Here is a 15,610-nt window from a genome sequence, read left to right as displayed (position 1 = left end):
TTCTCAGGAGATAAGCTCTGGAGATAAGTTAGGTGGGGTGGGTCAAGGTCTCCAGGGTTGGAATGAGGTCGAGAAACGGGGTGTACAGGGCTCAGGGTAGCCGCAGGAGTCAGGGGTGGGGAGTCAGGGTTGTAGAGTGAGCCACTGATGCTAAGGTTGTAGTTTGGGCAAAGCACAGAGGTGCCGGGGTGCCTAGAGTGGTAAATGTTAGTGTATAGAGTGTGGGTCAGAGTTTTTCAGAAGTTGTGTGTCTGGAATAGGATAATGGGGGTGTGGGACAGTCTCAGATAGGCACCCAAGTCAGGGGTTGAGGCTCAGAGAAAGGGATGATTAGTGATGGGTTTTCAGAATGTGGCAGGTGCCTGGAAACCCAGAGAGGACGGAGTGAGAGCTATCTTTGGTAGGGGTGAAATAGAGGGGCTGGAGAGGATCAAGGACCAAGGGTTGGGGCTTCAGGGTTTGTTGTCTGGTAAGAGCAGGGCTGAGGAGTGGGACAGATTAGAGACTGATTGAAGGCGGGGTATCTGCGCAGGGGCGGGGCTTGAGCTGTCTACCGCTCACAGGCTTCTTTTCCGCAGCTGCCTTCACCATGATTGGCACCTCCACGCATCTGTCAGACCAGTGCTCACAGTTTGCCATCCCATCCTTCTGCCACTTCGTCTTCCCTCTGTGTGACGCGCGCTCCCGGGCGCCCAAGCCGCGGGAGCTGTGCCGGGACGAATGTGAGGTGTTGGAGAATGACCTGTGCCGCCAGGAGTACACCATCGCCCGCTCCAACCCGCTCATCCTCATGCGGCTCCAGCTGCCCAAGTGCGAAGCGCTGCCCATGCCCGAGAGCCCTGATGCTGCGAACTGCATGCGCATCGGGATCCCTGCGGAGAGGCTAGGTCGCTGTGAGTGTCCTGAGGGTGCAGAGCTGAGCAAACACACCTCTACCGATCCTTAAGGTCTCTGTGCCCTATTAAGCAGGGCCAGGTCTCTTGCCAGAACGTACAGCGCAGTCTCAGGGAAGCCCTCTAGTGGTTGGGTGGTTAACCTGCGCCAGGCTCTCTCCTGAGCTGGACCCTTCCCTTGTGTGAGTTGGTCTCCTTGAACCTGGGATTTCCAAAGCAAGTGATCCTAGTTCACACACCAATCCATGTTGGGACCATTGGAGTGGCAGAGCCAGCCTCCCAGCTTGTTTAATGGTCTTCAGGCTCCTGAGCCCCAAGGATTCCTAGCACTGGACAACTTTCAAGTGCTCAGCAAGCCCCTAACATGCATCCCTGGAGAAGGGAATCTAGGCCGATCAGCTTTCCTGGGTGCCTGCCCATGGAACATCTGATCTCAAAGATAGGGACTATTCCATTCTTCCCAGCCTGAGATCTGGGCGTGGCCTCTTTGAATCTGCACAGGACAGAAGCATATGCTCTGTCTTCCCTCTATGGGAGAATGCTGCATGGATCCCCTAGGCCTGTGGGCTGGAGGTTGTAGTCAGGTCCACGAGCCCTGGCAGGTGGATGGAGGCCAGTCAGGGTAGGTCTAGCGTGCCTATGTCAGCAGCACTGAAGACTGCAGGGGTGCTTCCACAACACGTAGGGAGACCCAGGCCTGAGGCTTCTTTCCTGCAGACTCTAAGGATACCTGCGGTTCGGTTCATCTGGGTGTTCCAGAAGTGAGCACCTCCTTACGTTACTAAGCTGGTGAAGTTGCAGGAAGCCTGAGTTAAGATTTAGATTCGTCTTAGGACAGAGTTTTCAGTAAACACAGGTGAACAGACACATCCTAAGTTCTAACTCCTCTATGGAAGCGGGGCAGCATGTGTTTTCACACCGGGCTGAGCCAGACTAGGCGGCAAACATGGCCTCTGTGGGTACAGGACCAGGCCCAGGATTTGCCCCAGATGCTTGTGCCATTCCATTTTGCTTCTAGAACAGGCTGCTGTTGGCATCAGCATCCCGGCCTGGGTAGTTGGGTGTGGGTACTTGGTAGGTCCCATAGGTATCTCGGGACTGCAGCATCTATAGTAGGCTTCATTCCCATATGTGTCCCTGCTGCACCTCCTGTGTCACTGGTGGGCCTGGGACTTGATTCGATCCCTCTAGTTCTACCCCTCAGGTCATCTGTAAAACCCCAGGAGGAAGGGTGGCTCGGCTCTGTTGTCCCTTTCTGAAATCCCTAAGGGCGGGAGGGCTCTGCATACAGGTTTGCCAGTGTCCCTGGATCCTCAGGCCTCTAACTCTCTATTTCTCTCAGACCACCAGTGCTACAACGGCTCTGGCGCTGACTACAGGGGGATGGCCAGTACTACCAAGTCAGGCCACCAATGTCAGCCTTGGGCTCTGCAGCACCCCCACAGCCATCGCCTGTCCAGCTCAGAGTTCCCAGAGCTGGGAGGAGGCCACGCCTACTGCCGGAACCCTGGGGGCCAGATGGAAGGCCCGTGGTGCTTTACACAGAATAAAAACGTGCGCGTGGAACTGTGTGACGTACCCCCGTGTAGTATGTATTCTCTCTATATATATATATTTAAATGTTGACTGTCTAGCTTGCCTGCAATGGGAGTTTGTCTCTTTCCAGGGGACATTGTCCCATTTTACCATACAATCGTTTGTTTTAAATAACATTGTAACAGCAGATCATCATAGGATGGTTTAGGATATGACAAGTCTGACCGCTGTGCTGGGCAGCCCTAATCTCACTTTCTAGAGGTGACTGCCATGTGCATTCTAGAACCTTCCTTCCACTAGGTCCCTGTGTGTAAAATAATTTCACAGCTCACCCTAGCAAAGTACAGTTTCTTTATGCCTTAATAGTTACTCTGTAGGTCTGGAGAGATAGCTCAGGGGTTAAAAGCAGTGGCTATTCTTCCAGAGCCCTGAGCTCAACTCCCAGGAACCACATAGTGGCTCACAAACCATCTGTAATGGGATCTGATGCCCTCTTCTGGCATGCAGGTAGGTGTACATGCAGACAGAGCACTCACACATCAAACAAACAAAAACTAAAAATTAAAAAGTTACTCGTATAGCTGAAAACACTCATGGGAAGTTGGGTGCCAATCCGTCAGCAGTAATGGCCTTTGGTGGCATGTGTCGCTATGACAAACGGCCTCCCCTTCCCCGATACGATCATTTTTTCCCAGTTAGTGTGTGTTCTGTTGGTAACTTCTAAAATAATGATGATAAAACAAATGAGTTCATTACTGGGTGGGCAGGGCTCACGTTTCCACTCTTGGGGGGAGGGGTGCAAAAGCTCCCCACTGCTTTAGCTTTCTTTCGTGTTGCTATGGTAACATACAATTAGCAAAAGCAACTGGTGGAGGAGTGGGCATATCAGACTTCTAACTCTGTGTTAGTCAATCATGGCGGGGAACTCAGGACAACAGAAACTTGAAGCAGCCATCACGTGCTGTCCGTCAGGAGCAGAGAGGGATCCCCAAACACATGCCAGGGCTCGGCTTGCCTTCTCTGTTACACTCAGTCCAGGATTCCCAGGCCAGGGGATAGTATTCCCATGTCAATTATCCTAATCAAGACAGCCCCTTAATCTCGAGCAGTGGCTCTCAACCTTCCTAATGCTGTGAGCCTTTAATACAGTCTCCCATGCTGTGGTGGTTCCCCAACCATCAGATTAGCTTTGTTGCTACTTCGTAACTGTCATTTTGCTACTGTCATGAATTGGAACATAAATATTTGTGTTTTCTGGTGGTCTTGGGTAACCCCTGTGAAAGGGTCATTCAACCCCTAAAGAGTCACAACCATCAGGTGGAGTACCACTGAAACAGACAGTCCCTCGAAGGTGTTCCTGGAAGCTTGCAACCTAAGTATCTGGTTGGCAATACAAACCATCACACCCACCCTAAACATAAAAACAGAACCAGAGTCTGGTTTCTCTGTCTCTGCCTCCCCTGACTTCTGAAGCATTTAGCCTTGGATCCTTTCTGGGGAAGTTGCTGCACAGGGACAGAGGAGAGTGTTGTCTGTCATTTTATTGTATGTTATTTCAGAGGACCAGGTGATAAGACTGGGTTTTAGGGATGGTGATTTTTTTTTGTCCCTCCCCAAGGTGGCACCAGAGTCATCTCTTTCAGATGTACAGTCACTAGAAAGGCCTTGCTTGCTGGTTAAAGAGTATCCAAGTTTGGTGTCCTTATTTCTGAGTGCTCAAAGAAAAGGAGAAGCCTGAGGTTTCCTCTAGAGAGCCCACCTCCCACTCTTATAGGGGAGGCCAGCTTTAACTCTCCTCAGACCACACCAGCTCTCCTTGAAGTTTAATGGCTTCAGTTACAATGGTACATGGGGTGGAAAGCCATCCAGGGACAGCCAGCCTTCTGTCATGCGCTGCCCAGGGTCTGTCAGTCCCCCACCTAACCCTTCTTACTGTTGTCCTTCAGTCTGTCTCCTTGTGTGCCCTTCTGCACCTTCCTGTAAGTTCCTTATATGGAGACAAAGCTCAGCTTTTCCTTGAGAAGGATGAAGGGGAAATCGGAAGGTCCTTGTTTGTTGGTCTTGTTGGTCGGGATCGTCAGTCAAAAATCTTTTGCTCCCATTGCCTGTCTGTATTCCTTTTACATCAAAGGCATCGCTAACTGTTATCCTGAAAGATATCATCATTATTCAAAACTGTTAAAATGTATTAAAATGTTAAATAGAGGAAAGACTATCAAGGAGCCCTGGGTCAAAATGAAAGAGCTGTATGGGGGGATACAGCGCCTGGTCTGGCTTGTTTCCGGGCAGCCACCATGTTCCCGGTGCTCCTCAGCTCTGACCAGGGCTCCAGCTAGCTAGATGTGCAGGTCCTGGCACCTATGAGACACCAGCATGGGGGATGGCTCTGCCAATCCCCCACGCTGCATCCACAAAGCTCAGCCGAACCCCAGACAATATCTGCCATCCTCGCGGTACCTGGTAGAAATGAGACTCTTAAAGCTTCATGATTATCTAAAGGATTCATATATTTAGAAATGCTCAATCAACAAGATGCCCACACAATTAGAGTTGTTACCCAATAACTGACCTTTTGATAGAAATTGCTACCCAGGACAGCTTTCAACCCATCCATGGTTCTCCATGGCTGCTAGCCTCCTTCTTCTCCTCCCCTTCCTCTCTTTCTTACCTCCCCTTCCTCTTTTTCTCCTCTCCCCTTCCTCTCATCCTCTCCCAGCTTCACCTCCTCTTCTACTGCCTAATCACTGAGCTCCACTGCAAATACAATGTAGCAGAATAAGTATCCTGCAACAAGAGCGGAATGTGGGAATAACTAGACACACTTGAATTCTTTACCTAGTTGTGGGAGGGGTGTGGAGAGCTTGTAGTTGAAAAAGAGAGTACCTTCTAAAAACTCATGAATCCCCTCTGTGGTACCCAGGTCCCCGAGATGGCAGCAAGATGGGGATCCTGTACATCCTGGTCCCCAGCATTGCCATCCCCCTGGTCATCGCTTGCCTTTTCTTCCTCGTCTGCATGTGCCGCAACAAACAGAAGGCCTCAGCCTCCACCCCACAGCGAAGGCAGCTGATGGCTTCACCCAGCCAGGACATGGAGATGCCTCTCATCAGCCAGCACAAACAGGTCCTCCAGCCTATATGCAAATGAGGCAGCTCTTTGGGGGATGGGGGTGGGGGCAGTGATGAAGTATCAGCCAGCACAAACAAGTCCGGGGGCCGGGGGGGGGGGGGGGGAGTGGTTCTAGGAAGCAGCACTGATAGGGCCCAGCAGAAGCATGGGGTATCAGCAGGCAAGCATACATAGGAACCTCTTATGTGCCCTAGCCTGAGCTCAGGATGGGTTCCTATGACACTGGACTCTGGATTTCCTCCACACACTGAGCTGAGGAAGCCTGGGTAAAAAGTAAAAGAGAAGCGAACCCAGGAACAGTCAGCCATACTTTACCTGGGTGTAGTTGCGGTGGAGGTGAGTAGCTTAGCATTGAAAACAGAGTGTAGCTTCTGCTTCTGTAAATTGATGGGAATGTGTATGTCTGTAGGATTCACACCTGAGACCTCCTCTCCCCCTGCCCCAGGACCTCCTTAGTCCCCCTGCCCCAGGACCTCCTTAGTCCCCCCGCCCCCGGACCTCCCTAGTTCCCCCTCCCCCAGGACCCCCTCTCCCCCTGCCCCAGGACCTCCTGAGTCCCCCTGCCCCAGGACCTCCTCTCCCCCTGCCCCAGGACCTCCTTAGTCCACCTGCCCCAGGACCTCCTTAGTCCACCTGCCCCAGGACCTCCTTAGTCCACCGAGCTGCCCTGGTTTTGCCTTGAGGGTGGCACAGAAAAGGAGAATTCAGGTTGCTCCACCATTTGAAGATTACCATGCACTTTTGAGAAATTAGGGTACTTTTTTGAATACTGCAGGTGACGGCCTCACCAGGCCTCAGGCATGCACACCTAGCTCATGACTGGCTTTGAGACCAGTGTTCTGTCTTGGGTGACTTTGAAGGCTCTTGGGGTGCTGCGGACAGGGCTGCCTCATTCAGCTCTTCAGCCGTGAATTCCTGCTGCTTGCTGTGGGTTGGGATTGGCCTTTGAGGAGTGTAGGCACAGAAGCCTTAGAGGCTGCAGATTGTCCACCTACAAGAAGTGGGAGAGGGTCCATGTCACTGGGTATCACTTCTATCCAAAGAATATCCAACTGATCATTAGCACAAAGGAAAGTCTTAGAGTGACTCGGAGGCAGGCTCCATAGGCCATGGTGCTAGGCTCTGAAATGACCAAATTCCAATAGACAGACTGCTAAGGGCAGGACGCCGTGAGCCCATGGGAAAACCAGAGCATCCTGCTGTGGTGTGGGGCTGGGAGAGGTGCAATGGACAGCTCTGTAGGGTTCCTGGGTGATTCTAGGAAACTGGCTCCCGGCTCAGCTGTGATCGTGAATAGATACAGGCATGCGTGTGCATAAGGGCTTGGTGGGGGCACGGAGCTGCACGCTCACATTTTGGAGAGACCTAACATGTAGCTGTGTTCATTCTGGAGGGTTTCAGACGGGGGTAGCCTCACAGCATCGGAACTATAAGTAAGCGTCAAAAGGGTTGCCAGGCAGGCCAAGCCCAGAGCAGACAGGACCAGCAAGGCCTTGCCAGCAATGGAGATCCCAGGTACTCTGCTTTGGCACTGCTTTGACAGTTGTATTTGACTTTCCCTCTTGGCAGGCCAAACTCAAAGAGATCAGCTTGTCCACAGTGAGGTTCATGGAGGAGCTCGGGGAGGACCGGTTTGGGAAGGTCTACAAGGGCCACTTGTTCGGGCCCACCCCAGGAGAACCAACCCAGGCGGTAGCCATCAAGACACTGAAAGACAAGGCTGAGGGGCCCCTGCGGGAGGAGTTCCGGCAAGAGGCCATGCTACGGGCACGGCTGCAGCATCCCAACATTGTCTGCCTACTGGGTGTGGTGACCAAAGACCAACCCCTGAGCATGATCTTCAGTTACTGCTCCCATGGCGACCTCCACGAGTTCCTGGTCATGCGCTCACCACACTCCGACGTGGGCAGCACTGACGACGACCGCACGGTGAAGTCAGCCCTGGAGCCCCCTGACTTCGTACACGTGGTGGCACAGATTGCTGCGGGGATGGAGTTTCTGTCCAGCCACCACGTGGTCCATAAGGACCTGGCCACACGCAATGTGCTGGTGTATGACAAGCTGAACGTCAGGATCTCAGACTTGGGCCTCTTCCGAGAGGTGTACTCCGCAGATTATTACAAACTCATGGGCAATTCGCTGCTGCCCATCCGCTGGATGTCACCCGAGGCCGTCATGTACGGAAAGTTCTCCATTGACTCTGACATCTGGTCCTACGGCGTGGTCCTCTGGGAGGTCTTCAGCTACGGCCTGCAGCCCTACTGTGGGTACTCCAACCAGGACGTGGTGGAGATGATCCGTAGCCGGCAGGTACTGCCCTGTCCGGATGACTGCCCCGCCTGGGTCTATGCCCTCATGATTGAATGCTGGAATGAGTTTCCTAGCCGGAGGCCCCGCTTTAAGGACATCCACAGCCGGCTCAGGTCCTGGGGCAACCTATCCAATTACAATAGCTCGGCACAGACCTCGGGAGCCAGCAACACCACACAGACCAGCTCCCTGAGCACCAGCCCTGTGAGCAATGTGAGCAATGCTCGCTACATGGCACCTAAGCAGAAGGCCCAGCCCTTCCCGCAGCCTCAGTTCATCCCCATGAAGGGTCAGATCAGACCCTTGGTGCCCCCAGCACAGCTGTATATCCCAGTTAATGGCTACCAGCCAGTACCAGCGTATGGGGCCTACCTGCCCAACTTCTACCCAGTCCAAATCCCCATGCAGATGGCTCCACAGCAGGTGCCCCCTCAGATGGTCCCCAAGCCGAGCTCACACCACAGTGGCAGCGGCTCCACCAGCACTGGCTATGTCACCACGGCACCCTCTAACACATCTGTGGCGGACAGGGCAGCCCTACTCTCAGAGGGCGCCGAGGATGCGCAGAACATCCCAGAAGACGTGGCCCAGAGCCCTGTGCAGGAAGCAGAGGAGGAGGAGGGGGGTTCTGTACCAGAGACTGAGCTCCTGGGAGACAATGACACACTCCAGGTGAACGAGGCCCATGTCCAGCTTGAAGCCTGAGGATTATTCGGGGCCTGCAGCACCGGCCCTGATGTAACAGGATGGGGACCTCAAAATGGCTCTGAGAAGTCCCAAAGAGGGGCCCATCACCAAAGCCCAGGGACTGGCAGGCTGATTGGGGCCTGCCCACCCAAGACTGTGAGAGATCTTATACTATCTCCTGCACTCTGTGCCCATAAAACTGCCACTGCCCCCCCAGCTTGGCTGGAGGCCATCTCAGACAGGGACCCTAGGCAGCATGACCACCTCAGAAACAGGACAGGGAGACCACACCTCTGTCTGCTTTATCCTGATGGTAGTTGGCTAGTGAGCTAAGGATGTTGTGCAAAGAAACAGGGTGCATCTTTACTCCCTGTTTTATGGGCCGAGGATTCGGAGACCGGGGGTGAACATGGCGGCAAAGGGCAGCAGAGAGGCTCAGTGGAGCTCAGACGCTCAGTGAACTTCCTGCTGGCTGAGGACGGAGAGAGCTCTTCCTTTTTGTGGCTCACTGCTGAACGTGTTCTTTCTAACAGCCTAAGACCAGCAGAAGCAGGATGCTGCCATCTGCTGGGGGTCCAGAGGACAAGAGGAACCTCTGAACAGTGCCTTGGGAGTGCCTTGTATTAAAGAAAAGTGCCGTTACAAAAAAACCAGCACGCTTTTGTATTTTTTGTGAAGGGTTTTAATTATACTGCGTATGTATTTTGTCTACTTTTCTGGAATTCAAGGGAAAAATGTTTCCTGGGTTTAGAATGTTTGAAAGGAAGCAACGTTGTACAGAAAACAGTATTGTTAAATTTTTTTTTTTTTTAAGAATCCTGTGCAGACCTTAAATGTAATTTATATGGTTTTCTGTGTGCCGTTTTTGTGGAAGTGTTTTGATCCTAAATAATGACTTAGTAATTTAACTGTGTGTATTTTCTCTGAGATGCCATCCCACTGGGGTTGTGTCTGCCTTCATTCTGCCACACGTGGTGAGGTCCTTACATTTCAGAGTTCCCATTCCACGTGGCCATGGACAAGCTGCCTGGCACATGCTGTCAGTTCCTTTTGTAGGCCCCACGCCTGGTATAGCCAATAAATGACCGTTTGTTTGGTTTGTACTTGGGCAGGTGGAAAGGATGTTTGGTCGAGGCGGGCTCCCGCTGGGTGAGGGAGCACTTGGGAAAGGTTTGGGCTGAGCCTTGTTGTGGATTTGCAGTTTTTCCAGGACCAGCAGCTCCATGGGAATGAAGCAAGAATAGAGGCAAATGACAGAGATGACAGACATCCTTTTTTCTCCTTCAATTTATATTGCTTTGTGTGTATGGTTGTGTGTGTGTGTGTGTGTGTGTGTGTCTGTGCATGAGTGTGTGTGCGAGTATATGTGTGCATGTGTGTGCGTGTGTACCATGCATCATAGTGTGTGAGTGGAGTTCAGTTGTTTTCTACAATGCAGGCCCTAGGAATTAAACTCAGGTCATCAGGCTTGGTGGCAAGTACCACAGCCTGCTAAGTCATGTTGCCAGCTCACACACACACACACACACACACACACACTCCTGCTTCTCTGTTACAGCCACAAGTGCAGATTCCCCGAAGGTGCTGTGAAGATGTCCTTGGGTTTCTAGTCTGATACCCCTGGAAGTTCTAGACCCTGGAGCATCACTTTGCGGGGCTCTAGAGAAGGGTATGGCACAGGTGGAGTAAGAGAGGGAGTTATTCACTGCCCGAGGCTGCCCACACCCCAGCTCCATTTGCGGTGTGGCTGCCTGTCAAGGCCACGGAGCCCTTGGTATCAGGACACTGAGATGCAGTGACAGCCTGGACTGAGTCCTGGAGACAGACACACCAAACAACCCCTGTGCCCAGGCCCTTTGCTTTGATGGGGTCTGGAGCCAAGCCTTTGCCCCAGTCAGCCCCTTACCCACATCCCACTCTCTCCAGAGAGCTGCGGCGATGCCATCTTTGGCCTCCATGCATCCGGTCTGACTAGGTGTTGCTGGCCCAGGATCCCTTTCCGGTGTGTGTTACGGATGCTGCTGGTGTTGCTCGAGGAATTGCAGGCTGAGACCCACTCAGGCAGAGAACCATTGACCTCTTAGGACTCGTTTCCAGGGCCCGTTCCTCCCATTTCTTTCACTTTGTGAATTTAGACTTTTCCTTGAATGAGTTGACTTTGTGAGCCCCACAGAGTACCCCAAATTTGTCTATCCACTTTTAGGGGAAAGAACTGTCTTAGACAGAAACCACTTATAATAGAAAGTCCCCCGCTGTGACATAGATGTGCCTCCTGCCAGGTCATAGCCCTGACCTTGGCCTGCCCCTTCTATCCTCCCAGCTTTCCAGTCTCTTAATTAGGCAGGGGATAACAAGTGCGGAACTCATGACTGAAGCCATCATAACAAAAGCCAGAACTGTAAAAAGAGGAACCTCTGGGTTACTTGATTAGAAGGGCTGTCACACGGGAGCCTTCACAAATGAAAGACCAACAGGGTTTTGGACTTTATTTTGGCAGAGCTGTGTGGTCTTACAGTAGGAGGCTGGGTCGGCAGGCCCTTCCTGTTCAGATTCTGGCATTCCAAGACAAGCACATCCATGTCTCCAGGTATAGAGCAGTTCCCTCCAGAACAAGGGTCTCATGCTGTGCTCCAGAAGAGTCCTTTTGCTGGCCTGCCCGTGGGAGATGGGGATGGGAAAGAAGGAGAGGCCGGGGTGTCCTTGCTGGAATGGCAAGTATTCAGCCCCACCTTGTTTTCCACTCACTGTGCTCTCCCAGAATAGTCCTGCTTAAATCCACCCAGGGTCCGTGCACTATAATGTATGTCCCAATGTCATAGTGGATGCTTTCCTCAGGGACAGAATAACTGGGCTACAGAGGAGGAGCCAGTTCCAGGGTGCCTCTCAACCAGTGTGGTCAAGATGTCTAGAATGGGTATGAAGGGTGTGGCGTTTAGGAGGATAATGACAACTCCTGAAAGAGGAACTTGGCCTCATGTCTAACTTGTACACCTGGTGGTTTAACTGTTCTGTGGACTCCCGAGGTGAAAACGGGAAATGGCTTTTCACGTGTCTCTGTAAGCGGGGAAGCCACTTCAGCCGACTGACTGACCACCAGGTACTAACGGTCGGCACTGCCAGTACCTCACAGGGATCTGGAAGCAGAAGTTCTGCAGAAACGTTGGCGGGTATTTCTGTCTCAGTGGGGGGGGGGACGTATTTGGGGGGTTTCAGGCAGGTTAAATATAAACTGTTCATTTTACCCCTCTAATTCTAATGATAAACTCGAGGTGAAACTTGAGGAGAGCTACCAACCTTTGAAAGTTTCTGTGGCTGAGAAATAGTAGTTTAGTTGGAATGTTCTAGAACCGTGGACTATAGAGATAGGTGAGTCAGTTCAGGACAGTGCTGTGTGTGTTTGTGTGTGTGTGTGTATAAATTCCAAATGAGCCCTGCAAAGCCATGAGTACTTTTCACACGCCTTACATTTCTGAATAAGCCATCCTATTAAAGCAGTCTGTGCGAAGCACTGGCTGTGCTTTTCAGTTCTGATGAAAGGGCGTGGCCACAGTCCAGGAGGCTGTTACCTACCTGAGGCCATCTCTTGTTCTCTATGAGACGGTGCCTCTGCCGTGCTATTTCACTTTGGAAATAGCTCACTGAATGCTTCATTGGCGGCCTTGGGGACAGTTTGTAGGCTTACAACCGTGTTTCAAACAGACCTTATGAAAAGTATCGGCTCCTTGTGAGTGTGAATGAGAACTCACATTTAACGTTTAAAGTCCCTTTGAAGCCAGATTGTAAGAAGGAGGCTGTGGTGAAAAGAATGTCTGAAGCCCTGGCCTTCGAGGCCAGCCTGGGCAAAGGAGGAGGACCACTATCTCAACAAACAAAATATTTTGAGGTGAATTTTTAAATGGGGGCAGAGGTGCTGTCAAAGCCAGTGGTCTACATTGATGTATCTGTGCTTGCAGCCACAGCTAGACGGTGCGTGCTTTCTAAGGTCTGCGCCCACCCCACCCACTTCCTCATCATCATCCCCCATGGTGGCAGAGACTTGAGAGCCTGAAGTTAGTGAGTGAGTCCCCTGTAAGGGACGTTGGAAAGGAAGTAGTAATGCTTTGCTTGGAGAGAAACGTCTACACTTAGCATTTTAGGACACTGCCTACAAGCAACGCAAGCCTCCTCACCAGACCTGACAGTTCAGGCCAGTAATGTCGGAATGCTACTGCATTTCCTCAGCTGAGCTTGGCTTCCTTAATCGCTGAGTCACGCACGAGTTTCTGGTGTCCACAGATGAGATGGAGCATCACCTCTCGGATTTCCCTACACACTTTTCATTAACCTAGACCCTGTTACGTAGGGGCGTTGCCGGTAGCTTTAGTGGCACCCACCTTTGCTCTGGGATCGGCCACACTGCCGGCCCCCTCCCAGCTTCCCTTGAGTCCTTGGATAAAACACTAAAACACTAAAACACACACACACACACACACACACACACACACACACACACACACTTGTTTGTTTTCAACTTGCCTTCTTGGCACAGTTGCTGGGTGCTACTATCTCCGTCTGGAAAAGCATGCCTTTATCAATACTCTTAGCTCTGCCCCTCCCACCTGCCCTAAACTTCATTGGCTGGTTCCACCTAGCCCCTGACAAACATCCCTGTCCATCCCCCTGTAGTAATGGCCACAGGCTCCTTCTAAGACCTCACATGGCCACTGGGTTCTTCTCCCTCCAAAGCATGGCAGAAACTCCCCCATCCTTCCTTGTGCCTACCTTTTTCTCCTGGGACCTGGAAGTCCTGCCTGTCCCTTGTGCCCAGCAGTTGGCCCATGGATTTCTTTACTGACAGATCAAGAACTGATTGGGAAACAGGACCTCAGCATCAGAACTACCCTTACATGGGTGTGTGTGGGGGGGTCTCTTCCTGGGTTTCTTTAGGCACAAGTAAGTAATAGTTGATGTATTATTTATTTATTTTCTTTTGTGGTGACTTTCTCATCAGTTCTTTTCTGCCTTTTTTCCCCCACTGAGCAGTGAGCCTTGCCCGTGGCCAGGGTCTGGGCTTGGGGTGATTTCTGATTGGCTTAACTCATTGTTCGCAGTCTTGCAGGATAGGCACACCGCTATCAGCAACACCCTCTACATTCTTGTTGCTTCAGCTCGATGGGCCGGGAACGAATTTCAGTGTTTAATGTAGGTTGTCTTTCCTAGGGTTGGCTTGAATGTGTCTTGAGACCTGTTCTCTATGTCTTACTACTGTTCTATGTAGACTAGCTTTGAACTCTTCATCCTCCTGCCTCTACTTCTCAAGTGCTGGGATTGCATTGCGGGCCACCATGCCTGACTCCACTGTCCTCTCCTTAGCATGGTGGGGTCTTTACTGTAAAACCACACTGGAGCTTCCTCTTTGGAGGAAAGCCAGCCTGGTCTACTAGGAATGCAGAACCATAGGATTCTGTCGGTGTCCTGAGTTGCACTCTGGAATGTAATGAGGCTCTAAGGTAGCAGGGAGGCCCAGCCTCAAAGGACTGAGCTTCAAACAAACAGCCTCGGAGGAGCGGAGGAGCGTAGTATGTGTTGATTGTTATACAAAGTTGTTTTTTGGGTAAAAATGAATTCCTCATACCAAAGACCCCAATCTAATCTATGTGTTTCCTGAAAGAAAACTTCTCAGCCTTGCAACATTAGACCTTACCGTGCACAGTTTGCAGCACTAAATAATGCAAAACATTCCAGGTATGCCAGGACTGTCTTGTGACCAAAGTCATGCAAAGTCTGTAAAGCTCCTTCAGAAAAACAAGATAATAGAAAACAATCACTGTTTTCTACAGTGACTTCTTCAAGGGCAAAATACTTCTAGGAAGCAACTCTTCATTCAGATGTCTACCCCACGTACAGTGAAAAACAACGATTTCATTCTAATGCTTCCCCTAGCTATAATGATTCTCAACAATAGGATTTTCTTAAGAAAAAGCCATCATTTATTCAGAGACGCAAACTCACACAAATTAGGCTCCAGAAGCCGAGAGTCTGACATACTGTTTGCCTGAAATATCTGCCGCCATCCCATCCTTTCCCGCCTGGCTCTCATTTGGAGCTTCCAGACAAAGCTCTTCCGGTTAATAATGCAGAGGTCGCATCATCCTGGGCACTGGATTAGCCAGCACCTGACTTCACAGAGTGGGAGGAGTCAGGCCCGCTGCCTCATGAAAAGTCTCAGGCACTAACGGAGATGCATTTGTCTAACCAAGGGATACTTGTATCATCATTTAATAAGAAGTGCTTCTGGGCCCTAAAATAGGATCTTCTCGTGCTCAGGACTTGTTATCTCCCATGGATGGAGCCATCATCAGCTACTCCTTTTTAACCAGTTTTCTATATTGCAGCTTTTATCTAACCCTAGGCCACTGTTAATGCACAACTCCTTGATTTTCAGTAAATGTGCAAAGTGCATGGCCTTCAGCACCACCTCACTTTAGAACTCTTGGATCTGCTTGCCTCCTGTCATTGGGTTTGCCTTCTGAATATTTCCTGTCAGTGGAATTCCAGGGAACATGAGGGGTTTCTTCTGTGTTCTTTCACGTGGCATTTCTTTTCTAAGTTCATGCTGCCCAAGAATCAGAAGCTCCTTTCATTGCTGTTTAGTGTTCTGTTGTGTGGGTATATACCTCCCTGTCCTCCCCGTGTACAGTCATTATTGGAGAGTGTGTCTATTGAGTGGGTATGTACCACCCTACCCCTTCTGTGTACAGTCATTATTGGTGAGTGTTTCCTAGTTTGGGGCCAGAGATGACTCAGTGGTTAAGAGCGCTGGCTGATCTTCCAGAGGGCCAGGTGTTAATATTCTGTCTAAACTCCACCTCCACAGTTACCTGGCAACAGCCAGGTAGCCCCGATCCACTATAAAAGGGGCTGCTTGCCCCCTCCTCTCTCTCTTGCTCTCTTGATCTCTTGCCTCTAGCTTCTCTCTGTTCCCTTCCCCCTCTCTCCACGGGGTCATGGCTGGCCTCTATTTCTCTACTCTCTCTCTCTCTCTCTCTCTCTCTCTCTCTCTCTCTCTCTCTCTC

At 51.1% G+C, this 15,610-nt stretch overlaps 1 protein-coding gene across 1 annotated transcript in view; it reads left to right on the top strand.

Annotated features, from left to right (window-relative positions):
* The window catches only part of Ror2 (receptor tyrosine kinase like orphan receptor 2), a 186,382-nt gene extending 176,724 nt beyond the window's left edge, over positions 1-9,658 (top strand). Inside the window, exons 6-9 of the mRNA XM_028772024.1 lie at positions 579-893; positions 2,236-2,481; positions 5,350-5,552; positions 7,128-9,658. Of these exons, the coding sequence (XP_028627857.1) occupies positions 579-893; positions 2,236-2,481; positions 5,350-5,552; positions 7,128-8,573 (2,210 nt within the window). The 3' untranslated portion in view covers positions 8,574-9,658. The remainder of the gene's footprint in view (positions 1-578; positions 894-2,235; positions 2,482-5,349; positions 5,553-7,127) is intronic.
* The last annotated feature ends 5,952 nt before the right edge of the window (positions 9,659-15,610 follow it).

This window comes from Grammomys surdaster, unplaced genomic scaffold (assembly GCF_004785775.1).
Source record: "Grammomys surdaster isolate TR1022 unplaced genomic scaffold, NIH_TR_1.0 211, whole genome shotgun sequence".
NCBI classification, from domain to species: domain Eukaryota; kingdom Metazoa; phylum Chordata; class Mammalia; order Rodentia; family Muridae; genus Grammomys; species Grammomys surdaster.
This window is presented reverse-complemented; position numbering and strand designations above follow the sequence as displayed.